Below are 27,515 nucleotides of genomic sequence, written 5' to 3'. Positions count from 1 at the left end.
GACCCTTTTCTGCTTTGGCTATAAAATGGCCACTCGGTTCAGTTAAAATGAAAGAATCCAACTGCAGGGCTGGCGATGTATTTTTAAAAATATATTACAGCCAATTACAAAGCAGCATTTGAAAAGGGAGGGACTCAGAAGCTTCACATTTTTGCTGGGGATGCATAACTGATCAAAAGTTACTCCCGGAATTTCTTTGGGGCAAAAAGCCCTCATGCATAGAGTTTTGAGAATTCTCATCAGAAAACTGTTTATCTTCAGAGCGGCAAACCCAATGCAAACTTCCCATGCAGGAACGGCCTATGTCTCTCTGTCCCAGTATTAAAACAAAAGGCTCACTCTCTAATCGCTCACACTGTGTAGGCTAAGAGAGGGTTAACAGTGGCGCAGATGGCTTATTCGTTTATAGGCAAGGTAAATCTATAGCAAGAGATTGATGTTCATCACCTTCTGCAGTAGACAAGGAGTTAGTGGGGGCCCATCTGCAGCTGTAATTATGTTTATCTGTGTATATAGGGTTGGGCCTTTTTAATATATTACACCATTAAAAGAAAAGCATTCTGGAGCCATTGGATATTTTACCTCCCACTTTGGTAATTAACATTTGATGAGACCACTTGATCTTGGTTGTAGCTCTTTCTTGCCATTACTTGGTAGCACTACTGTGAATTAAGTGCTTCCACATTATTTCTAAGAACATTAAGTCCGGGAGTGATGACATGACCCATTGTTTTATGGAGTCAGTGGATTTGACAGAATGAGTAGCATGAATCTCAAGGACCATTAGCCTATTTTCTAGCTCAGATATTTCCACAGGGTGGCATATTAACCTATATGTATCTGCATATATCTCTGCACATTTCTCTCTTCTTAGTGAGATCTGAAAATATATATTTAAAATAAGATATAAATAAATACACATCCCATACATTAAAAACACATTCCCATTTATTATTGAATGTGGCAAGTTGTGTTTAAAGTCAGAATAACATACTGTTTTTCATAACTGCTTATCTAATAGAGGCAATACCAATTTTTCTTTCAATAATTTTAGATTGTGTGTTGATATTTTTATCACTTTCATCATGGCTACTATGTTTCATCAAAAAGATTTCCAGAATCTGCAAGCAGACCAAAAAAAAGTTATTTAACATGTGTTTTATAGCAATTCCTCCTGAGCAATAAGAAAACAGAGGCCTGGTTTGGAAATGCATGCTGCTACTGCTGTTTGACATTTATTATTAATGTATAAAGTATCCGGCTGATCTTAAACTCAAAGGAACTTGCAACAGATCCCTTTCCGTATCGTCCAGTGAAATTCCATGTGCAGCACCCAGGGTGGTTCCTAACTGGGGAGGGAGAACAAATGGTAGAGTCCTCCATTGTTGCAGAAAATAGTGGGACAGAGGGTCAGAATGCTCCCCACCCCCTCCACAGCTAAAAACTCTGAAAGACCACCAAAGCTAGGGGGTGCTCTTGCGTAATTATCGCATGCCACTGGATAATATCTCTGATAGCTTATTTCTTGCTCAGTCAAAACAAGTTGCTGCTGTAGTCTCCTTGGAATCTTCCCACCCACCATTTCATTAACTATTCCTCCCACTATTCCTCCCCTTTGAATCCTTCTTCATAACTTTGGGGGTGGAGGATGGTTGAGTGTACTCAGCCCTCCTTAGTTCCAATAATGATTGGGGGGCCTACAGGACAACTCCTGTCTCCTTACTGCTTTGGCTAAGACTGGAGGAAAGTAAGGGGACAGCCAGTTAAAGATACCTTTCAGTAGATATTCGTTTTCGTTCCCCTATCCCAATAAAGAAAGGAGAGCAGCAGAAGATCTGGTGAAGCAATTTGGCCAATGGAGGGAGGAAAGACAGTGTGGGAATTGGATAAGAAAGGGACGATAAATGGAAATTCTCCAGGATTTTGGTTGGAAAAGGAGGAAGAAAGGAGCTGTGAAAGCAGGAGGTAAAAGGAGGGCAGAAGCAAAATGTGTTTATTTTCTAGATTTTTGGAGGTTTTCTTTTCTACAAGTTGTTTCTTTTCTAAACAAATAACATAAGGCATGCTGGCAAGCAAGAAGTTGGTTCATATATCAGCAAAATGTAATTTCCTATAACGTATTAAGTCTTATGAAGCACAGTTCCCTATTGTGAACAATGTTCTTGCTTGTTTGTTTTTTGGGATGACTAAAATGTTGCCTGAAATGAACAGAATGTGCGTACATGTTTTGCATTTATCAGAGCTTACCACATAAAAGGCCGATTTGCATTGAGATTCTAAACATGCATGAGTGGTTTTTGGAAAATAACAAGATTAAGTAAAGTATGTATTGGATTCTGTGAACGACAAACACAGTCCTCCCCCCTTTGGATAGACGTCTGTGACCCCTGAAATTCTCATATTGGGTTTGGAAGAGCCTTGTAGACAAAATGCTATGGGATTCATGGAGCTGCACTAAGGGAGACAAACCATTGGGCCCCCTTATCCATCACTGGCATGTTCAAGGGGCTCCAGTGGTGGAACAAGAAGGTGGAAGGGATTTTGCCTGAATCTAAGTGTGAAAGTAGCTCCAGTTTCTCACTAGTGCTGACTTTGGTGTAGTGGTTAAGAGCGGTGGTTTGGAGCTGTGAATTCTGATCTGGAGAACCGGGTTTGATTCCCCATTCCTCCACATGAGTGGCAGAGGCTAATCTGGTGAACCAGGTTGGTTTCCCCACTCCTACACATGAAGCCAGCTGGGTAACCTTGGGCTAGTCACAGCTCTCTCAGCCCCACCTTGGGCAAGTCATGCTCTCTCAGCCCCACCTACCTCACAGGGTGTCTGTTGTGAGGAGGGGAAGGGAAGGTGATTGTAAGCTGATTTGATTCTTCCTTAGGTGGTAGAGAAAGTTGGCATATAAAAACCAACTCTTCTTCTTTGTCGTCTTCATCTTCTTCTTCGGAGACCTGAAGCAATGTCTTTGGCCACTTTCTTGCCAGCACTCTTGTCTGGCCCATTTGGGTTTTCTTTCACCTCTGCTTGATCCCTCCTCTTCACTGCAGCCTCCAGTGCCTTGTGTGCAGCATTCACCCAACCCCCTAATCAGCTTTTTGGGGGGAAGCAAATGTAGCTCTTGGGGAAGGTGGGAAAGATCTGGGAGCATCTTTCACTCGTAGTTCATATGATCAGACTCTGTATGAGCAATATGCAACAAAGAAAGCATTGGATTTAAGCATGGGTGCCCCACATTCAAATCCATGCTCAGCCTAGGAAAACCATTGTCACGCATCTTAACTTACAGGGTCTTTGTGAGATGAAAGTATCATAAATTTCAATTCACCATGAATATACTGGTGGTTAGATGGGAAAGAAATATAAATAAATAACAAATGTATTAGGAGCACTGTAGCTACAGGTCAGGGCCCCATGCATTCAATGACTTTCTGCTCAGAAGTGCATTGATACTTGGGCAAGAGAATTCCTAACTTAGGAGCATCAGCGTTTTCCTTCTCATAGGCCCTATCCAGCCACTTAACCAATAGGGAGTCTTCACATTGTGGAAGATCAAGCATGCGTGTGCCCCTTTCTTCCACTTAAAGCAAGGGATATGGGTCTTCCATATATACATGAAAGCATGTAGGTAAAGGTCTTGTCTGGTTTCTGTTTTGAAAATGCTTCATGAACTGGGAATGGAAAGCAATATTAACTTCAATAAAAACTATATTATGATAATTATTAAGGTAATAATACAGCCATTCCTTCTAACCACTCATTTTTGTACTCTTTATAGGATTCAACATTAGCTGGATCTGCAACCATGGCCGGACCCAGAGCAAGCACCATTAGTGGAGATCAAGCCACACCACCAAAGGTCCAGCTACCTCTAAATATGTAAGCTTCAGTTTTTGCCCTGAATACAGGATTAAGAATCAACAAATCATTTTTGCTGTTTCATTTGCAGTATGAAAGTCTTTTATGAGAACACTCCACGCGTACTTATCACTGTCTTAGACATGACCCAGCCTTTTGGCAAAATTGAAAAATGAACAGTGAAAGGCCAGGTCACCTTCTTTACCTAGTCCATTTTTAGCTTCCAAGATATTTATTATGGCGGTATGAATCATTTTATGGCAGGCTGAGTGCCTATCAGCAATAGAAAATCTGCTCCAGTAAATTAAATCGCTTATGAAATAATGTTCTCATACAATTGAACACCTGAGTCTGTCATTGTTAGGAAGAATGGTTTCTAGGATAAAAAACCATTGAGTTATATATTCTAGTATAAATACATGAAGACATAAAATTAACATGCTATGTGCAAGAGAGTGTAGGTTGAATAAATATTACTTGAAAGAACAGAAGGTTAACTAGATCAGGAATAAAACTTAGCAAAATCATTGTGCAAACTTCCCATTGGACGTACTTTACATTTGTATGTAGTTCGATCAACCTTATTCTCTTAAACAGACACTTGTTTCCAGGATACAATATCCCCCCTAGACACGCTCTGTATTTAATAATCTGTTTTGTCCAAACAAGAGATTCAAGGAATTATCCATGACAATTCAGTTTGCTTTTCTTTAGAAAGAAGGAATGTTATGTATTGTCAATAACGTGTTTTAATTTTTTTAAAGAGCATTGCATACAAATACATTCTATCATATAGTGGTATTACATTACATTATAATAAAATGTATATGCTGTTGATCCTCTATGATTAGGCCTATCATTATGAGTTCAACTGTGATTCTATCATAGTGGCATGGGGGTGAAGAGTGCTCTTGTCTCTTGAAGCCAAACAAATGCAGTGTGTTCTAAGCTTGTTACCTGGGGGTCAGATTTAGAAGAGAATTTTTCTGTCAGAAGCTCACAGGCAAATGAGGTACCTTGGGGAAGTGGAGCTGTGGAAATTTGTTCCTCAATTTATTCATTCATAATTTGTTTATCACAACATTTTATCACATTTTTGCCCTCCTGCAAATGGGGCCAACATACATTAGTACTCAATAACACAATACAAAATTTAAAGTACAGTTGCCAGCTCTTGGTTGAGAAATTCCTGGAGATTTTGGGTATGGAGCCTGGAGTGGGCAGGGTTTGGGGAGGAGAGGGCCATCAGTGGGGTATTCTGCCATAGAGTCCACCTTCCAAAGCAGCCCTTTTATCCAGGGGAACTGATCTCTGTTTCCTACAGACGTAATTCCAGGAGGTCTCCAGCCACCACCTGGAGATTGGCAACCCTAGTTTGAAAATATGAACTAACAGGATCTGAGATCCCAGAGAGCTACTGCCAGTCGAATACTGATCTCGATAGACCAATGGTTTGTCTCAGTATGAGATAGTTTCATGTGTTCCAAAAATAGCAATTTTTTAAAACCGTCAGTAGCCTCCAACATTACATTTAATCAAGTTATGGAATATTTTATATACACAGAAAAAAGGAAAAATAACCACCTTCCTGCTCTTAGTGCCTGGAAGCCACGCTTCACTTCAAAGCAATTGTATCTCTAACTTATAATAGACCCACAGAGATGACATTAACTGTAGTACCATGAATTCAGTGTTATAAATCCAGTCACCGTTCAGTCCCTCAGGCCAAAGTTAAAGCAGGAAATTCGGGCAGGCAACTTATAGCACTGAATATCATAGATTAAAACTGTGTCCATTATCTAGATCCCCATCCATAAAACTGCAAAATGTCGTCTTATTGCAGCTTTGAAGGTGATTTTTCCCTTTTTTGTAATGTTATCTGTGCTGCAAAAATGTATCCTAGTGCGTAATAAAAAGTAGCCCTGTCCAGAGGTTTCATAGCTGGATAATGCTATTAATGTCAGTTCTTGGCCAAAAGCACACGCCAGGAACAATAGAAACATTTTTTCCTTGTTAACTAGGTCATTTTTGAACAAGAATAGCTTTTACATGTTTTGACAACAGGTTGTCAAGCACAACTCTCTTCTACCTTCGTGCAAGTTAAGTGTGAAGTCAGTCCACATAAATCAGATTTTGCTAGCACCAAAACAGTTAAATTGTCATCTTTGCAAAAATCAGCTATGCAGAAAGGATTTCCTATAGCAAGTTTGGTTCAAAGTCTGAAAGATTTTGAAACTTTGAAATAAAGCATCCTGTGTAGCAAATCTTTACTTGGGATAAATCAGCCAGCCACATTCTATACAGAGCCAAAACCAGTTGCTAAATATTATTTTTAAAAGTTACCGCAACCCCTGATTAGTGCAATATGGCACTGGGCTTAGGTGTCTGGTTGCAATAATAGTCCTTTGAATTGGGTCACGACACTTGTTGAACTTCTCCAATCTCTCCCAACCACTGTTCTTCTCAAAAAAGACAGTTGAGTGGATCCTGCAGAGGAAGTCCACAAATAGAAAAGGGATGCAGTTTTCACTGATCCCTTCCTCCTTCTGCAGACTACCCAATGGGCCCTTCATGTTGTTCTTCGGGGTCTCCTGCTTCTCAGGAACAACATTTCAAGAAGCATTTTGTGCTGCAGCAGAAGGGTGGGAAGTCCCATTCCTTGATGGAAACCCCTTCAGTCCGCAAAGTTTTATTGTGGGATCCCAGCCAGGGACTTTCCCCTGTACCATAGCTACTGCTACGTCTCCAGATAGGCTGACTTCCAGCACCAGAGAAAGAGATCAGTGTGTCCCTTTCCCTTGATGAGGGGAAACATGAACCACACTTAAGGCCACTGAGAAGCAGAGAAGAGAATCAGGCTGTCGACCTGTTATGTTTATGCTGTACAGCATGGCTTGCTGTAGGGTCAGAAAACATGGCCCTTCTATTGCAACCAACAATAAATGCTAAGAAGACCCTCTGTTTATGATCTCAGACAGCACTGTCTAGTACTTTCAATTGTGTCCCTGCAGGATCACGATGCAGACAAACCAGAAATCTCCCATAACTGTACCGGAGTAAGCATATGGTAATAGTACTACCAAATCAATGTTCCTCTGCTTGTTTGCAGAAGGTGCTCCAGAATATTCGCATATGCGTGGCCAACAAAGAATGCCAGACTGCTTTCTTGAGTCTATTATAACATACAAATTATTTTACCAAGACTTTATACTTCAAGCACATGGTAAATAGAGCCAAAGTATGCCTAGAGGAGTCGTTACTGAATATAAGTGTTCTTATAATTACTGCTGTTTGTTTCCTGCCTGTAAAACAGTTAAAAAAAACAACCTGGTATTGTAAAGAAATAGAAAATCAACAGGATTTATTCTTCAATTATTGTTCCTAGCGAGCAGAGGTTAAAAAAAAAAAGTAACTCAACATTGTTATTGGCTGACATAGTCACTGTGGGCTTAGTACTCAGTATTCCTTTTCTTTTTCATCTTTCCTTTTTTCTTTTAGTGTATTTTGTGAGACTGATCTTCTCCCATCACATTGTATGTTACTTCTGTTGCAAGATGAATTTGTGCAGAATTTAGCACAAAACCCTGCAGTTCTCATTGTTCTCTCTCTGTGTGTGTGTGTGTGTGTGTGTGTTAAGTGCCGTCAAGTCGCTTCCGACTCATGGCGACCCTATGAATGAAAGTCCTCCAAAATGTCCTATCTTTGACAGCCCTGCTCAGATCCTTCAAATTGAAGGCCGTGGCTTCCTTTATTGAGTCAATCCATCTCTTGTTGGGTCTTCCTCTTTTCCTGCTGCCCTCAACTTTTCCTAGCATGACTGTCTTTTCCATTGTTCTTTATTCTTGTAATTAATTCCTCAGATTACCTCTGCGTTGTTTGTTTGTTTGTTTTTAAAAAGTGTGCAGCATATCTGGATTGACTTCTTTTTTTAATGTTTCCATTGTTGCTTTTCATTTCAATGCCCCCCCACCAGGAAAAAGTTACCTATGACCGTGACTGACTTTCTGAAATCAATGTAAACAAGTAGTTGACTAATAATTAAACTCCCATTGCTTTCAATGGAATTTAGAAGTCACTGTTCACAGTTAGCTGGATTGGGGCCATTCATTGTTTCTCTGCTTCATCTCATCTTAATATTCTTGGCCATTCCTTTCAGTTTTTAGCTAGGTGCTCTCTAGCCTTCATAAAAGGTAAAGGACCCCTGTGCAAGCACTGGGTCATTTCTGACCCATGGGGTGACGTCACAGCCCAATATTTACTAGGCAGACTTTGTTTACGGGGTGGTTTGCTGTTGCCTTCCCCAATCATCTTCCCTTTACCCCCAGCAAGCTTGCCTTGCCTTCCCAGCAAGTCATCTTCCCTTTACCCCCAAAATGGGTCCTCATTTTACCAACCTCGGAAGGATGGACGGTTGAGTCAACCTTGAGCCAGCTACCTGAAACCAACTTCCGCTGGGATTGAACTCAGGACTGCAGTACTGCAGCTTACCACTCTGCACCATAGGGCTCTTGCCTTCATACTAGAGAAAAATACATTTCCAGTTAAATAGGCCTTTCTGGTCTGTTAAGTTAAAATGAAGCTCTGTGTGTGTTTCCTATCACAACTGATGCCATTTCTTTCCTTCAGCTACCTGGCATTATATGCCTATAAGCCTCAGAAGACAGATGAGCTGGAGCTTTGCAAGGGTGAAATGTACCGCGTCACTGAGAAATGTCAGGACGGCTGGTTCAAAGGGACATCCTTGAGAAACGGCAACTCTGGAGTCTTTCCGGGCAATTATGTAACTCCTGTTTCCAGGTGAGAGATCTTGGGACAGTTACAAAAATGAATCAATACCCTTGCTTTTTAAATTGCACGTTTCCCCCCAGTTTTTTCACAGCTATATGGGCCATCAGTGGTGTGATGGAAAGAGCCATCAGGTCACAGCTGACTTATGGCAACCTTGTAGGGGTTTTCAAGGTGAGAGACGAAGAGAGGTGGTTTGCCATTGCCTGCTTCTGCATAGCAACCCTGGACTTCCTTGGTGGTCATCCATCCAAGTACTAGCCAGGCCTGACCCCAACTAGCTTCCAAGATCTGACAAGATCAAATAGTGTTTTTATATTATAATATAGGGTAGGGTTTGTGGGGGGGGGGGGAAGGTTGACTTATTAAGATTTCATACATTTTTAAAAAAATCAAATAACAACAGTGATGGCTCACATCATCCACTCATCCTTCTTCTGTGAAAGCCCACCAAATAGAGAAAAAGTAAAAAGGAGGGGAAGGCAGTAGACTATATACACTTCAGTGATAAGCAGAGTTACACCCTTCTAGTCCCAATCAGGGGACTTAGAAGGGTGGAACTTTGCTTAGGATTTCACTGTAAAACAAGCAGTCTATTATAGCAAGAGGAAAGGATCAGCATTTTTTTTACTGTATTTACTACCCTTCCCAATTTAGTATCATCTGCCAGTTTAATAAGCATCCCCTCTATTCCTTCCCCTGAACTGGATGGCCCAGGCTAGCCTGATCTCGTCAGATCTCAGAAGCTAAGCAGGGTCAGCCCTGGTTAGTATTTGGATGGGAGACCACCAAGGAATACCAGGGTTGCTGTACAGAGGAAGGCACTGGCAAACCACCTCTGTTAGTCTCTTGCCATGAAAACCCCAAAAGGGGTCGCCATAAGTCTACTGCGACTTGAAGGCATTTTACACACACATTATTCCTTCATACAAATCATTTATACAGATGTTGAACAACACAGGGTCCATGACAGATCCCTGAGGCACTCCACTAGTCACTCCTCTCCAAGTGGATGAGGAACCATTTACAAGCACTCTTTGGGTGCGATCTGTCAACCGGTTCAGATCCACCTAACAGTAATAGGAACCAAATCACATTTTGCCAACTTGTCAACAAGAATATTACATGGAACCTTATCAAAAGCCTTACTGAAATCAAGATAAACTATGTCCACAGTATTTCCCTGATCCAGCAAGGTAGTAACTTTCTAAAAAAAAAAAAAAGGAAATAAGGTTAGTCTGACATGACTTGTTCTTGAGGAACCCGTGCTGGCTCTTAGTGATCATAGCCATCCTTTCTCAGTGCTCTAGGACTGACTGTTTGATGATGTGTTCTAAAACTTTTCCAAGTATAGATGTCAAGCTGATGGGCCCCAGGCAAACAGACCCTCCCTAATCAGCAACAATCACCTTCCACAGTCTGCTGCAATCAGGACTCCAGCAGCTCTCTGTCCTGCTCCTTCTCAAAGCACAGCTGACTGTATGCCTATATTATTTGCCTTTAACCTTTCATTTTCTTTCTTTCTTTCAAGAGTCCCTTCAGGAGCTGGTCAGCCTAGGAACCTAGTAGGAGGGTCTCCCACAGCAAAAGGCTCTCTGGGAGCTGTTCACCCGGGAGGTCCAGCTCTTACAAATTCTGCTACCATTATCAGACCTGCCGTCCCAATAACAACCCCTCCCACTCAACCCCAGCTGCCAACAGCCTCCCCACAGATGAATAACTGCTCAAGGTATTCTTCCCAACCAACGGTCATCCAGGCTCGTGGTTCTGCACAAATGGGTATGTATAGTCCTTGGTGTGTCCGTTCCTTTGGTCCTTATCCGGTATCTCAGAGGCACAACCTTTTGTCTCTTTAGGTTTCCACTCTGCTTAAAACTCAGCATACAATAAGGATAGGTTTTATTTAGGGTAGTATTTATTGATTGCTGGGAACTGCCTTTTGATCATCGGGTTGTCCTGTTCCCACAATCGAAATCAATTACAGCACTCACAAATATTTACACAAGTTCATTTTGGCGCATAAACCACCCTGCATACAAAGAAGGTTAAACCTCCGAAGTCCGTTAGGCAAACAAAGCATGGCTTAACATTTTAAAACATTTTATTAGCATTTGAAAGGTGGAAGGAATTTAATTCACAGGCTAAACACAGGTGATAAATAAAGAGGTCTGAAATGCTACTACCTTGTAAACAATATGTAAACATGCAAACAGTAGTCTGGCTTTCTTCTTGAAAGCGTTCATGATTCATAGTAAGTAAAAGTTAATTAATTTTGTTTTCCTTTAGCAATTCAGCACCTTCAGAAATATTTTTTGATGGCCACTGGATTCCTTCCCAATTGTGCAATGTTGTCCTGAGTAATTTTTTTGTGTCGTCCAGTCACAGCTGATTTATAGCGACCCCGTAGGGTTTTCAAGGCAAGAGACTTTCGGAGGTGGTTTACCATTGCCTGCCTACGCTTCATGACTCTGGTGTTCCTTGGAGGTTGCCCATCCAAATACTCGCCAGGGCTGACCCTGTTTAGCTTCTAACAAGGTCAGGCTAGACTGGGGCTATCCAGGTCATGGCCCTGAGGAAAATGTGTTTTTAGTAATAAAGTTCTGCATTTTCAAGCTAAAAATCAGAAGAAAGAGATTCATAGTCTTCTTAGAAAATTGGGGATGAGGAGCTTTGGGAGATTTTTAAAATTACTCCTTGTATTGTAAGGGGTATTTGCATGAAGGAAGAGTTTTATGACAGAGGAACTTTATGCCACATACCAGCTGCAGAACCAACAATAAGACCACACAATCTGTATATAAGAGTAAAGGCAGTGCATAGCATTCTAACTTAAGGTCCTGAAGATCTTGCTGAGATAATCTTGATATAATATGTTGTTTCAATTCTTTGATGATCTGTTACTGTGTAGTCATTAAAAAACTATTTTGTTATTGGTGGTGCTGTGATTACAATCTTTCAAAATGATATGTAAGACTTTTCTCTGAATAAGAAACTACATCATGAGAAAATTACATACTTAATAAGCTGTGGGCCTCTGTGGCGTCATGGAAATTGGGAAGAATTTGGAAATCTCCCCACCCTCTGTAATCACCTCCTTCCAGAATTCTTTAAGCTCAACAAGTTAATTGCTTTAAGTGCTTTTTTCTTTATTTCTTTTTCCTCCCTCGCTTTGGCGAGGGTGTCTTTTGAAGTCTTATTTTTCTGCATACCTAGGAAATCCCCCAAGTATGAAGAAACTCCTACCATAGTATGCTTTGGCTGCTTTCGTTATCATAACAGGGTCTGCTACTTCACAATCGCCTTCTGTGCATTTTGCCCGCGTTTTCAAATTCATGATAAAACAGGTCCCTGAAAACGTGGCCAAAACACGTGGAAACACGGGCGGAGAGCGAGGCAACCTCTGACGGTCGGAAACGGCATGCATAATCAAAACCAAGACCCAAAGTTGCTGGAGGGGTGACCGTGAGGGAAACAGCCTTGCTCAAAGGGCAATTGTGGAGAACAGAGCAGGAAGGATTTTGCAACTAAAACCCTAATTCAAGAATGTCCTGAATCAAGGCTCTGCAAAGGCCTGTGTGACTGCACAGATGACCACAAAGAAATAAAAAACCTGCTTTTCATGCTGAAATTAATTTCACCCTGTTCCTAAAACCTCTGAGTTAAATATCTTGGCTGCAGACTGCAAAATGAGTTAATACTTTCAAGCTCTCTTTTAAAGAATACTTTTGTTCTATGTTTGCAACTTTTCCTCTGCTATTATAATATGCAACAATCCATGTTCTGCAGTGTTTGTATTTCAGATTATGTATAATCAAAGAGTTTGAACACAAACCCAACATTGATAGTTGATAAAGTTTATTGTTTGTGGCTAAAGGCCATCACAATCTACCATACAAAACATTAAAATAACATTAATATAAGATTAAAATAACTTTAAAACAGTCTGGCCACCAAGAAGGTAGTAATTAAATATGTTAAACTCCCTGATTAAAAACAGCTTTCGCTCAGATTTTCTTGGCTGCTAAAGCAAAGAGTGACACTTTGTAGGAAACATCAGGGTTGGCATCTGATAGGGGAAAGAGCAGCTTCTCTAGATACGAAAAAAGATTTAAGCCCTTTAAAAACGCTCTGAGAAATTTAGATCTGGGCTCTGTGTGGAGAGGACAGAATAAGGTGTAATGAATTAGGTCCTCTGGAACTGCTCCACAAATACATAGACGAGAGGCCCATGGTGTTCGGGAGTAACGTCCAGCTATCAAAGCCGTTGGCATGGTTTGAAACCGGAGGGAGGTCAACAAACCCAACGTTAAGACCTTTCAAATGCCATCAATTTCAGTGGAACTTTTCAAAATATTCAGCTGAATCGTGCATCTTGCTAGTTACAATGCTGACAGGAGTCAGCTTATCGTCTTCTTATTGCAGTCTTTCTCACTTCTTTCCAGTTGTGCACCCTTCCGTCCAAGCACAAGACCGGCCCACAGCAACGGTCTCACCACTGAGAACCCAGAACTCTCCATCCCGTCTCCCGGCCACTGTGGTCAGGCCACACTCCATGGTGTCTCCACAGCACATCCACCACTCCCCAGTGCACGTCATCCCAGGGGCACAGTGTGCCAGACCCATGATTCCCCTGACTTCAGCAGCAGCAGCAATTACGCCTCCCAACGTCACTGCCGTCAGTCTGAATGGAGATGCAGGAGGCGGGCCCATCAGCAGCTTGGCAACCTGCAGCCCGACCAACACAGCCTGCAAAGCAGAGGAGAGGAAGAATGAAAAGGTAATGGGCTTGGCTGGTATAATGATGCAGTGGAGTGGAATTTATGTTCTTCCTTGAAAATCATAAATACGGGGGCCAGTAAATGGTCAGGTAGTATCTATTGCTGCACAGTTGTTGAAGGAAACAAGTGTAGACCTGTAATTTGAATTGGAGAGCATTTTTAGCCCAGCCTAAGAACATAAAGTAAGCATAATAAATTTTTGAAAGGTTCTCAGTATAATCTATCCTTTTGTCCTTGGTCACCCTCTTCAAAATGTTACCTTTGCGGTGAGTCTGTTTACTTATATTTGGAGAGGGAGAGAAAGAGAGTTATCTTTTTTCTTATTGTTATATCTTTTCCCTGTTAATCTTCAAAACCACTGCAGGTTTAATAAGCTTCCTAGGTCTGTGTTTTGTAGCCTGTTGTCATACTTTGCAATTCTGTGCGTAGAGAACGAATAAGCCCTCCAGAAACATCTTGATTTATTCTTCATAGATGGGTGAAAAAGAAAAAAATCAGAGGTCCTTTCAAGATTTCCAAGTCATGTGAATTAATAAAAAGGGGTCTCAAAAGCTGAGGATCTGTGGCCTAAAGCTGTTCACACCCTTGTTTTATTGATTTACTTTTGGGATGACTGCTCGGTTGAGTATCCATCTGCACATGAGAAATCAGTTCAGGCTTCCTTCTGTTCGTGTTTCTGTCTTCCAGCGCTGGATGTGCTCTTTATCTAAACCTTTACGAGTTTGAAACGGCACCAAATGTCATCAGAGAAGTGTCATGGTTTTCAGCACCGTATGGCCAAGTCTTACTGAGTTACATAGAAGATGTTATGTGTGGTTCAGGCCTTAAGAGCTTGCAGCCAGAGGCACAATAAAGCACTGAGCTGTAAATGGCGGAGTATGTTTAACAGTATTGTAAACGTCTCCATTTCTTTCGGAAAATTGCATTGCTATGCTTGAGGGAAACAGAGAGAGGGCGAACTGGATTAAATATGATTCGTTGCCATATGTGATTGATACACTGTAGGCTCAGGCTTTTAGTATTCAGTCCTGGGAGCAATCTTTCAATGTCAATGCATTAAACTTGTTGTTAATGAAAACGAGTGCCAAGCTGCTTTAAACATGCTCAGCCTGTTAGGTCCTTAACAAATGCAGTGTTTTGCTTTCGCATAGAGTTTACACTTTGCTAACCACCCCCATACATCAGTGCCGAACCCCCCCCCCCAAACCTTGCAGAGCCCACTGATTGTACTCTGCCTAGAAGCAAACTACGAAGATATCTGAGCAGCCTAAGAGAAGAATGTCTGGGTTTTTCCTCTTGGCTTGCTGATTTTTATGCACACGCATATACACATCTGCTTTCAGGTTACATGTTATAATTACAAAAGTTTGGATTTTATTCAGCAGGAACGGAGCTATGCTCCACAAATGGCAACTTTCCTGATCTCCCTCCCCTCCCCCCATGCATTCTCTGAAATTGTGCCCAGTGTACCTCCAGGAACATTAAAGAGGTCAAAGTGGAGCAGGAGGAATTGGCATGGATTCCCCTCCCCTTCGTTCATGAGTGGAAGTGCCGTCTTGGAGCTGAACAGAGATATACAGGATAATGCTGCTGCAGTTGTCTTGTTTGTGGTTTTTCCTAGAGATGCCTGGTTGGCCACTGTGTGAACAGACTGCTGGACTTGATGGGGCTTGGTCTGATCCAGCAGGGCCTTTCTTATATTCTTATACAATGCCATCCTAAGTAGGTGTGCTCAGAATGCTACTGAAGTCTACACAATGGGGCTTACTCCCAGGAAAGTGTTCTTAGGATTGCAGTGACAGGATCCAAGCGGTAAAGAGGTTACCGAAAACCAGCAGCCCACTCAGTGGACGATGATTAGCAAAGGCTCTTGAGCATATACTCTTGAGCACAAAATGCACACACAACCCCTGCTGTCTAATTTGTCTGTAAAATTAAACCACAGTTCATAAGTTGAGTGGCACATTTTCTGTCCATTCTAATGAGTTGTATTAGTAGTAGCTTCTGAGTTTGGTGGTTTTCCACAAAATGATCCAGTTTTTTTTAGCCAGTAATTTCATCACCTATACCCAGAACAAACAGTGACTCTAGAAGCCACAGGATAATTTATTGTTAATGCACTGTTTCCAGTTTAAACTACATTTTTAGTCCCCACACCCCTGAAATCTGGCCTGCATTTAGGTAGATAGTTTCCAGAGTGTGCCATACCCTTCTGGACGTCATACAAAAGCCATTCGCTCATGTACATATGAGCAGGGTGTTGCCAACTGCAGGGCTTTACATCAGCTCTGCATACACAGTTAATCAGTTTTTATTTCTCTGCTCTCACAGAGCTGCACTGAGCCAAGCTCTTCGCCTATAATGTAGCTCAGCATCAGTGGCACAGTTTTTAGCTTAGAAATTACCGTACATTCATTTCTTTCTTGTGCTAACCAATTAATTGTGTATGTCAACGATTATCTGTAACTACAGTCAAAGGACACCTAAAACCAATGCTCTTCCTGTACTCCTTCCTAGTCTTTGTAGTGAATTTTTCCCATACTCTTTGAAGGAACAGAAGGAGATTTATCCAAACCATATACATTATTTGTTAAAGATTTCCTCTAAAACTAGGTTAACTGTTGCCTGATACGATAATTACATAATAGCCTACGGTTCTATATATATCAGCCAATTACTCCTATGACAATTTTGCTGGTAAATAATTTAGCTAATGTTTTCCACCTCAGATAATACTACTTATTTAGATGAACTAATGTAGTTCCAGTAACTTAATCTGATAAAGCAAATCACAGTGGGTGGTTTTTAGTGCAATCCTACACTAGTCTAAGCCCACTTATTTAATTGCATTTAGATGGGAATAACTCTGTAGGATTGCACTGTCAAGCACCTAATTATTCTTTCTGAAAAATCGACTCATTTGGATTTTGATGAGAATTTTGATTAAACTTTTCCGAAACGTTGGGCACAGTAACTTCTACAATGATAGATAAGTTGTTTCTGGGAGAAATTTGTTCAGTTTATCATTAGCTTTAGTGTGCCTTTTATTCTGACAGCTGGATTATCCCCAAACTATTTGCAAGCCAACTATCCAAAACTATAATTTATTCTAAGTGAGCAGTAAAATTTGTTCAAAGTGTTTCACATAGGGCAGGATTGCCATATGGGCTTATGGAATGCAATTGATTACTATGTGCCCTTTGGTTTCTCTTGGCCAAGGCCAAATTTGGACTTAGTCACTTATCATATGCAAGCTTTTCTGCTCCTTAACCTGACTTGAATTTGTGTGTGATCTCTCTTGTTATTTACTACTATCAGCAATTGTAGAGTCCAGCTCTGGAGTCCCACAAAGTGTTCTGAAGGTATACAACCTAGTTCTGTTTATTTATATTCCACCTTTTCTCGTGGCTGAAGGTGGCTTACAAGTCGCAATTAAAACATTACTATTTAAAACCAATTGAATAAAGCCCCAGATACGCCCCCCCCCAAAAGGATGCCTGCAGTTTATACTGCATTAAAAGCTCTGGCAAATAAAATGGCCTTACATACCTTCTGAATATTTCTAAAGACAGTACATCCCTTGTCTCCTCACAAAGGGGGAGCTGCAGTGGAAAAGGTATGGGCTCTGGTTGATGCCAGACAGGCCATCTTAAATAGGAGAACAGTCATTAGGTGGCAGCTGGAGTAATGTAGTTGGCACACAGGAACGTACTGGAAGAGGTGGTCCTCTAGATAGGTGGGTCTTAGGCTGTGAAGGACTTCAAAGATCTAAAAAGAAACTTGCATTGTATTTTGAAACAAGCTGGCAGCCAATGTAACTGTTTTAAGATTGGTAAAATATGTTCCCATCAGCTAGTTCTTGACAGTAATTGGCTGGCAGCAATCTGAACCAGCTGCAGCATCCAGGTAGTCTCCAAGGGCAGCCCAATGTGGAGTGTAGTAATCCAACCACAAGTTTACAAAAACATGAATCAGTGTGGCCAGATTGGCTGAGGAGAGAGAGTTTGTGAACCAAATGCAGCTGAAAGAAAACACTCTTGACTATTATTCCAAACTACTTTTCAGACACTAAGCCTGAAATGAAGCCACTCTGATCTTATAACCTTACTAAAAGAGAGACTTCTAAGAACTTTTATGCAGGGACATTTCCCCGCAGACACCTCCTTGATTGCTTTGGGGCTTTTTTAAAATTATGCATGCCTTTTCCCCTGTCAGAGATCGCCTCACTCTCCCCTCGCGTTTTGCCCGGGTTTTCTAGATGCTCTTTTAGCCAGAATCTGGAAAATGCGGGCAAAACGTGCGGGGAGAGCGAGGCGACCTCTGTTAAGTGGAAAAGGCATGCATAATCCAAAGGAAGCCCCAAAGCAGTCGGGGAAGAGACCGCAGGGAAACGTCCCTGCATAAAACCTAACCTGTGTTAGCCATTCTGAGCTTCTCAATGAAATAATAATTAGTCTTGTATACTGAGATGCTGTTGCCTGGCACTGGAACAAAGGGGTCCTTAGCAGAGGATTGCCTGGACAACATGTGGAACAAAGGTGTAGGATCCATGTCTGTTTGCCCAGAGGAATGGTGCAACTGAGGAGACTCTCACCATGCTGTGTCTGTGCTATATGTCAGCATTTCTCAGTCTTCAACGATCTGAGAAAAAACCACCCAATGATTAATAAATAACCCCCGGGCACTACATGCTACACACCAGACAACCCCCTTTTCAAAGTACACACAGCAAAACCCACATTTATTTATTTAGCACATTTTTATCCTGCCTTTCCTCCAAGAAGCTCAGGGCAGATACATCATCCTCCCAGCCACCATTTTATCCTCACAGCAACCCTGGTTAGGCCAAGAGAGAGTGACAGGCACAAGTTCAGCCAGAGAGCTTCATGGCACAGTGGGAACTTGAACCTGCGTCTCCCAGATCCTAGTCCTGTGAAAGCTTCCATCCTCTGACAACCTCACGGTACGTGTTTCAATTTTTCAGATGATAGTACGGTTACCAGGGCCCCAGTGGCCCCATATCAAAATAATAAATAAATGCTGTGTGTTAGAGCCTCTTAGGAGGGGTACAAACTTTTATGAGGAGGCAGCACACAGTTGCCGATCACTTAGTAAGGGGAATAGGCTGAGACAGCCGTACCTACCTCAGCCACCATTACATTAATCACAATTTTCACAGTCCAGACAGCACACACTCTATTCTGCCCTGTCCAAACAGACCACAGCTCTGTGAGAGACTCAGCTACAGTTACATGCTTCATGTTTTAGATTCAGCAGAACTGAGGAATTGTCTCCGAAGTCAATATTCTTGAAAATTCAACAAATTAGTTGAACATTATACTTTAAAAAAAAAACCTGCATTCATATAAATGTTGATGAAAAATTTGATGCATGTCTCGCACACTTCTCTTTTTAGAAAAATGTGGGTTGTTTTCCGCCTGTTGCACCGTAGAATATTATTTTAGACAGAACTTTAAAGTGGTGACTTAATTTGCCTTGAATCAGACTGCTGATTTAGTCATCGAGGAGTCATAAGCTGTGCGTAAACAAAATTATCTGAAAGACATGGTTGACTAGGTTTTAATATCGGTGTCAGGGCCGGTATTAGAAGTTGACGGGGTGGGGCTGCTATCAGGGGATTCACTGACACCACCACCCCCAAGAGGCCAACCCTGTATTTTGTAAGGAGGGGCAGCGGAATTCAAGTATCCGGCACTCTGCTGCTTCCTCTTCCACAGGAAAGTTGAAGGTGGCAGCACTGGGGGGGGGGTCCCTGTGATGGTGCAGGGACCTCCACAGCAATGCCTTACTTTCCGGTGGGGGGCATGCCAAGAGAAGAAGAAGAGGAGTTGGTTTTTATATGCTGACTTTCTCTACCACTTAAGGAAGAATCAGACAGGCTTACAATCACCTTCCCCTCCCCACAACAGACACCCTGTGAAGTAGGTGGGGCTGAGAGAGCTGTAAGAGAGCTGTGACTAGCCCAAGGTCATCCAGCTGGCTTCATGTGTAGGAGCGGCGAAACCAACCTGGTTCACCAGAGTAGCCTCCGCCGCTCATGTGGAGGAGCGGGGAATCAAACCCGGTTGTGCAGATCAGAGTCTACCGCTCCAAACCATTGTTCTTAACCACTTCACCACGCTGGCGCCACGCTGACAGTGAAGTTCAGCCACTCTGTTACTTCCTCATGGCACCTTCTGCATTAAATGGAAATGGGGCAGGACTTGTCTGTGCCACCTCTCCTGCCGTCGCTGTTGAAAGAGCACGCAGATGGCTTGGTGGCTGGCTGGGTAGGCAAGTGAACCAGCCGCTTGATCTGGCTCACTAGGTAGGCAACTGGTCAGCCTGGAGGTGCAATCAGGTGTTTACTCAGAATAAAGCCCATTTTGTTCCGTGGGGCTGTCTCCCAAGTAAGTGTGTACAGCAGTGGTTCCCAAACATTTTGGGCCACCGCCCCCTTGGTTTCCACAAACTCAACCCCAGCACCCCCTACCCTATCCTATAATCGGCATTATTCCAAATAGGGGTTTGCATGACTCACTAAAGAAGTTAACAATAAAATTTCAAAACAGTAACAATTAATTGCACATCTATTCAAAATAAAATTTAAACTTTTTAGTTGAAATTTATTCAACAAAACGGATGAACTTGATCCAGTGGTACCAGCTCTTCAAAGTCTGGGGGGGAAATTCTGATAGTTTCCACCAAATTTGCCAGCATGGTGCCATAGCTTGATCTATTGTAAATTAGTGAACAACACAGTTGAAGGGGCCCACCTCTAGCGCCCCCTGCTGCCCCCTTGCTTCTTAGTGCCCCCCTAGGTAATCCCACCGCCACCCCCCCCAAGGGGTGGTACTGCCCACTTTGGGAACTACTGGTATACAGGAAGGCACTGAGAGCAAAGGGGAAAGGTGCGGGATGGGGGAGTGAGCAGGGGCCGAATGCCTCCTCCAGAAGTTAATCCCGGGGGGGGGGCTGCTGTGCTGTGGGGCTAAGAGCTTTGCTGACATGAAGAGGACACTGCAGGGAACAAGAAACTGTGAGTCTACAACATCAGTGATAGTAGTGAGGGGGGAGGAATCAAGCATTTAGTATACTTGGCATTCTTTTGTGCTGGAATTTCATTTGTTTGAGTGCATATTAAAATGCTTGCCTTGTTGGAATATATAAATGTAAGGTCACAATAAGGATTTAAATCCAGAAGATTATAAAACAAACACAACAAAACAGCACACAGCTGCACATATTGGTTCTTCTCATTCCTAATTTGTTCTAACTATAGCATGTACCACTGCCAAGTTTTGCACTGCAGTGATAAAACCTAAAGTATAAGCCATGTGCTGCTGAAGTTCGGTTTCCTTTCAATACGCTATGCGATCTGGGGTGCATCCAATGTGCATGACCTTCCTACTCCAGAATCATCAGTGCAATTCTAAATAAAGTTATGCCTTTCTAAGTTTATTGCAATCAGTGGGCTCAGAAGGGTGTAACTCTGTTTAGGGTTACACCGCTTGGCTCTGAAATTAAGTGATTTATTAGGCTTGTCTGGAAGATCCTCTTTTACTGTTGTAATTACAGTTTCTTTGGTTCCCGTGAAACATGAGACAAAAGGAAGTTTGGGTGATGTTCTTTTCCTGGAGCAGTGTCTGCTGAAATGATTGCGGAATATATTGTTGCTAGGCTTAATGGGTCTAGGTTTTCTAAACTGAAGCTATACTTTAAAAAAAACTACCGGTAGATAAGACCTCTCCCATGGAGCTACTAACAATCCTATTGGTTACAGTCCTATTGGTTATAACAGTGATGGCGAACCTTTTAGAGACCGAGTGCCCAAACTGCAACCGAAAACCCACTTATTTATCGCCGAGTGCCAATGCGGCAATTTAACCTGAATACCACCCCCAGAGGGGGCCCAGAGGGAGAGGCTAGGGTTGCCAAGTTCCTCTTCGCTATGAGTGGGAGGTTTTTGGGGTGGCGCCTGAGGAGGGCGGGATTTGGGGAAGGACTTCAGTGCCATAGAGTCCAATTGCCAAAGCGGCAATTTTTTCCAGGGGAACTGATCTCTATTGGTTGGAGATCACCTGGGGCGGGGCAGAGCCAGAAAGGCCAGCGGCTTGGAGGAACCGCGTGTGCCGGCAGAGAGGGCTACGCGTGCCGGAAGTGGCACGCGTGCCATAGGTTCGCCAACACGGGGTTATAAGATATATTGCCATCAGTTAGTATGTCAAATGGTTCTTGGACAGCAGGACAAATGCAGTTGCCTCAGCCGATTTGGGAAGCGGCCCCTGGGAAAAGACCTTGTGTTACACATGGTCTTGCTGGGTGGCCTTCGGTAGCCACCATCTTATAGCCCAATCAGCAGTCCAGCTAGGGGCAGCCTGGGATATTAAGCAGCCCTGGAGTAAGTGGAGACAAGTGGGCCCTGCAGTGCTGGCTGGCCCAACAAGGGCTACTTGGCTTGGACCCAAACCCCACAATAGGACAGTGGCGGATAGCCTCACCAGATTCATTGGCGGATAGCCTCACCAGATTTCACTTGACTCAGCTTGCTCCTGGCCACCAATGGCTTTCCAGGTTAGCATCCCCCAATGGAACTTTCCTGGTAAGTTAAAGGGCCGGTCTCAACCTGAGTCCAAATCATCTTATAGTGTGCAGAGGGGATACAGGGGAAAGTAAGGCACCCCCCACAAGTCCAGTCGCCATCACCACACAACTGGGCCATAGTTTTCCTAGGTAGAGGCTACCAGGGAGGGGTGGGGGAAAGCTTAAGACAGAAGGGCAGATAAAGATAGGTTGCCTGTTGGGTGGCAAGGATATAAGGTTGCCAACTCCAGGTTAGGACATTTCTGGAGATTTTGGGTGGAGAGCCTGGAGATGTTGAGGTTTGAGGAGGGGAGGGGCCTCAGAAGGGTATAATGCCATAGTTTGCACCCTCCAAAGCAGCCATTTCCTCCAGGGGATCTAGGGTTGCCAACCTTCACACTGGGGCTAGAGATCACCCGCAATGACAACTGATCTTCAGATGACAGAGATCAGTTCCCTTGGAGAAAATGGCTGCTTTGGAGAGTGGACTCTATGTCATTATATCCTGCTGAGGTTACGTCTCTCCCCAAATCTCACCCTCCAAAGGTTCCCCCCACCAAAACAAAATCTCTAGGAATTTTCCTACTTGGAGGTGGCAACCCTAGAAGGAGAGAAGCAGGAAAAGGAGAGATGCTGTGGGGGCTTTCAAAAAAGGGAAACAGGAAATAGTGGGGGAAATGTGATGCCTCCTGCAAGTCCTTGCCTGTTCCCCCTTGTATGTTATAATTCTTAAAATGGGAATTGCTACCCTTATTTCTGCTTTGCCTTGTGTGTGTTGTAAACTTTCTTTGTCTCGCTTGTTTCACAATCATGGATATTTCGGATCGTAAAATGCTTATACAGAGCAGTAAAGTCTTCCCCGCCATTTTCCTTTCCATCTTCAAAACTCAGAACATAAGGACAAAATGCTGGTAAATTAACTCATGAATATTTCTCGGGCTGGCAATTAACCCAGCCAAACGTATGAATCCCAGCTGTCAAAATATAGTATGCTTCTGTAATAAACCAGATTTGCCCTTTTCTGTCTCAACTTCTGTTCTTTTGTAATATGACATTGTACAAAAAAATTACTTTTCTTAAACACATTTGATGTTTAGAAGTGCTTTAAATGTTGAAAAGCTATGTCCCTCTTTGTTATTTTTGCCAAATTCTCCCCTAAAAGCACATTTCCTCGAATATTATCAGTAGCTTCCTCCAAAGTGACCATCAAGTATCGTTCAGAGTGGTTCTGTGGAATTCAAGAAGTGAAGCTTAGCAAATGTGAAATGAAAATATTTTGAGTTGGAGTTACTCTTAAAGAGCCATTTCTCGGCATTACAAGATTCCTACAGTAAAAGCCCTTCTGAACTAGAATTTGCATGAATCTTGAATGTAGTCTGTCACATGTGACAATTATGCACATGTGCATTTTGTGGCATGTACAAATGGGCCACAATCTGCCATAAATTGCTTCCTCATGCTAGGGCCTTGCTGCAAGGCAGAAATCATGGAAGGCAGAAGGAGACAAACACTGACACATTAATATGCTGATATGAAGGCCTACCACCCTTCCCATAAAAGGATCTTGAGAGAAGAGGGCAAACATACCAGCGTCTGGGAGCCGCCAGCTGCAGCCAGTTCAGAAGAAGTAGAGTTGGATTTCCCCTCCCCACAACAGACACCCTGTGAGGTAGATGGGGCTGAGAGAGCTCTAGGGGAGCTGTGACTAGCGCAAGGTCACCCAGCTGGCTTCATGTGTAGGAGAGGGTAAACCAACCCGGTTCACCAGATTAGCGGCCACCACTCATGTGGAGGAGTGGGGAATCCAACCCGGTTCTCCAGATCAGAGTCCATCCTGCTCCAAACCACAGCTCTTAACCACTATACTACACTGCAGCCATGCCAGCAGGGCTTTTCCAGAAGGGAAAGCCTGCACTGGTGTTGGGCGGGGGCGTTCCCTAGTGGTGGAGCTGCCTTTGGGCAGCTTCCTAGCCCCGTTCGCCCTGGGAATGTCCCCTTGAGCTGCGGCAGAGCTGGGCCATCTTTTTTTGTGGTGCAGCCTCGCTTTGTTCAATGGGGCATTTCCCCCCTTTTTAGTGTTTTTATTTTTTAAACCTCTCTTTTTTGTCTCTGCGGCAGCCAGGAAGCCTCTGAGGAGGTTTCACAGCTCCGCCATTCCTGGTCGCTGCAGATCTACCCCCACCCCTTTTCAGGATTTTGCTCTAAGTGGTTTTATTTGTTTAGCTTCCAAAAATTAAACCCCCCTTTGTTGAAAGCCAGGAAATTGAACTGAGTGCATACATGTAAAGTTAAATATTACCATGCTGCAAGCTGCATTTCATCATTGAATCTTTTATTAGCCTTCCAGAATATTCAGTGCATTAGCTAACTTTTCCTTTCAACAAGTGTGGGTGTGGAAATCTCAACGGTCAATAAATTGTTTCTTCTATATATGTGAAAACTTGAGAGCCAAACTGGTCAGTAACGTCACCAATTTAGTGTTCATTTCATTTCTGTTAGGTAGAAAATCTTATTTATCCATGCAATGTTGCATGTTTGCCCACGTTTCAGATACATCTGTTTCTCTTTCCTTTAGTGTTTCAAAAAATGTTTTCAGGTCATCTGTTTCATTAGATTGTCCACAACTTTCAGCTAACCTTTTACATCTTAAAATTTCTTCAGCGTTTATACATTATTCAGTATTTCAAAACTGAATAATGTTTCACAAAGACTTCCTAATTAATGGAGTAATTGATTACAAGGCTGTGCGTACTCTTCTGAAAGCAACTCCTGTGGCCTGTTTGAAAACCAAATGGAGAATGAAAGCATTCCACTGGGATATCAACTTGAAAGACTGGAACTTTTATCACTCTAAAACAATTTATATCATCTTTCCATTAAAAAAAAATCTCAACATCTTCAGAACTTTTGTAATGCCTTTTTAATGCAATTGTCCTGATAACTCAGAAAGTGTGAGTGCTTGCTGCACCATTTTCCTGGAGTGACTTCACCATTTTGTCATCCCCCCTCCCATCATTCTACTTAAGTACATGTTTCTTGTGAGCATAGCTTTATGCGGACTATATGCAATACAAGGATTAGTTGGAAATTGCTCTGCCCAGCTACAGCAGCAGTGCTGGAAGAAACATGAGACCAGAGCCAGGTGCTTTCTGTACCTTATGCACCCACCCTTTTCCACCCACCATCTGTGTCCCCCGCACACACACACAGAAATGTTATTTCCCAGAGAGAAATCACCTCCAGGTTGCTGTTCACCCTCGTAGCAGAAAAGGATACTCACCCTTTTTACCCTGCTGTGACTTACAGCCCATCCTTGAGCTTTTTGGCACCCGGGGATGGCATAGCCGAGGTGCCACCACGACGCCTCCAAAGCCGTTTAAGGCCTCTTAATGGCTTAAAAAAGCCTTTAAATTTTTTATTTTGGGGAAATGGAGAATTTGGCCCCATTAAAAACAGCGAGGCTGCACCACCAAAAAGCTGGCACAGCAATGCTGTTTCAGAGGGGGACGTTCCCGGCCCAAAAGGGGTCAGGAAGCTGCCTACTGGCCGCTCCACCTCCCAGGAACACCCCAGGAATGCCCCCCGGGATGCTGGCGCAGGGTTTGCACCGGTGGGACGCCAGCAGGAAGCCAAGCCGGCATCCCTGAGCCGTGCTGCCACAGCAAGAGACGTGAGCGCCCCAACACCAGCGTCCCTGCCTCTCGTGGTGGCGCAAGTGGCCCGAGCGCCGGCACAAGCAGCCCGGATGCCTGCGCGGGCACTTGCACGCCTCCTGAGCTCTTTCCAGCCAAGAGCTCAGGAATGGGCTGTTAGAGTTAAAGTTATTGGGGTTTACAGTATAGCCCTGACAGTATTTTCCTGAGAGTAATCCCACTGAATAGACCTGAGTAGGATGTGAGTGGGGCTGCTTAAAATTGCTCTCTGAATACAGGCTGAGTATCCCTTATCCGGACTGCTTGGGACCAGAAGTGGTCTGCATTTTAGATCGTTCTATATACTGGAATATTTTGGAATTTTTGCATATACATAATGAGATATCTTGGGGATGGGACCCAAATTCATTTTGTGTTTTATATGCACTTTATACACACAGCCTGGATGTAATTTTAAACAATATTTTTAATAATTTTGTGTACATTGAACCATCAGAAAGCAAAGGTGTAACTATCTCACTAGAACACCTGTTATCAGCTGTTAAACAAGAGCAACTACAAACTAACGACAGACTTTCAGTCTCCACCCACGATGCAGTGTACACTGTATTTTATTTTATTTTAGGTGAGAGGAAACATTGAAAGCAGGCATTACAGATTTGCCTGCATGCCGGCTCGAAAGGTCTGGTTTTTGGATCAGTCTGAATATAGGATGTCCGGATAAGGGATACTCTACCTGTAGCGGCTTCAGGGAAGTGATTTCTGTTGGAGAAACAGCAGTGGGGAGGAGAGAAGAAAACGAGCAGCACAACCCGGTCCCAATCCCATTCCCCACAGATGCTTTTTTTTTTAGTGGTAAAGAGAATGCCAGGAAATCCAACATGTGGCCGTTTAGCCCTCCAAGGCATCAGAGTAAGCCCAGAAGTATACAGGTTAAGCACAGTGACAATCAGGAGCTCATTGACCGGCTCCTCCTCAGATGAGATATACAAAAACATCTGTCAGCAATGCCCTTCTGCTGTCTACAAAAATGTCTACCAAAGAATGTGCACAGAAGACCAGAGGGACACTAGTCTGACACAAAGCAGCATTGTGTGTGTAAAGAGCCGTCAAGTCACAGCCAAGTTATGGTGACCCCCAACAAGGGACTTCCTTTTTTAAAATGTGTATTTACTAACATGTTACATCCATCCTTCTGTTACAACATCCATATATCAAAGCAAGTAGAAAAAACATCTTTATAATAATGTGCAAATCTCTGAACTAAAGCAGAAGTGACACTGATAATGCCCAAGGCTGCATTGATTCCTTTGGCTTGATACTATTCCAGTATTTTCTAAATAGGAGCCATCTTTATGCAAATAGTTTCTGTGCGGTAAATATCTTCTCTTTGCCTAAATGGCAAGGGACTTTCAGGGCAAGTGAGAAGCAGAGATGTTTTGCCATTGACTTCCTCTGCAGAGTTTTTCTGTGTAGTCTTCCATCCAAGTGCCAACCCTACTTAGCTTCTGAAATCTGACGAGATCGGGCTATACCATGCTGCCTTCCCTAAGTTTGACATTAGAAGGCAACATTTCTGACAACAGAATACTCTATTGCGGACCTAAAAGTCACCGTTCTTCAACAAAGGAACTTCAAAAGATTCCAGTGCAAAATTGTGGAACTTAACAATAGTTTTAATTGTATTAGGGTTTAAATACTTGTGAAAATGGGAGGGGTAAGCAGCCTGATTAGCCCAGTTTGACCCAAGGCCTTGGGAACTAAGCAGGGTCAGCCACGGTCAGTACTTGGATGGGAGAGCGCCAAGGAAGATGGGGGTCACTGCATGGAGGAAGGCAATGGTAAGCCACCTCTGAATGTCTCTTG

The 27,515-nt window shown here is 43.0% G+C and overlaps 1 protein-coding gene across 1 annotated transcript in view; it reads left to right on the top strand.

Moving 5' to 3' along the window:
* The window catches only part of SH3RF3 (SH3 domain containing ring finger 3), a 229,968-nt gene that overhangs the window by 192,383 nt on the left and 10,070 nt on the right, over positions 1–27,515 (top strand). The window contains exons 5-8 of the mRNA XM_056861863.1: positions 3,771–3,871; positions 8,477–8,647; positions 10,167–10,414; positions 13,078–13,412. Coding sequence (XP_056717841.1) covers positions 3,771–3,871; positions 8,477–8,647; positions 10,167–10,414; positions 13,078–13,412 — 855 coding nt within the window. The remainder of the gene's footprint in view (positions 1–3,770; positions 3,872–8,476; positions 8,648–10,166; positions 10,415–13,077; positions 13,413–27,515) is intronic.

This window comes from Euleptes europaea, chromosome 16 (assembly GCF_029931775.1).
Source record: "Euleptes europaea isolate rEulEur1 chromosome 16, rEulEur1.hap1, whole genome shotgun sequence".
In the NCBI taxonomy this organism is placed as follows: domain Eukaryota; kingdom Metazoa; phylum Chordata; class Lepidosauria; order Squamata; family Sphaerodactylidae; genus Euleptes; species Euleptes europaea.
Note: the sequence above shows the minus strand (reverse complement) of the source record. Positions and strands in the feature narration are given on the sequence as shown.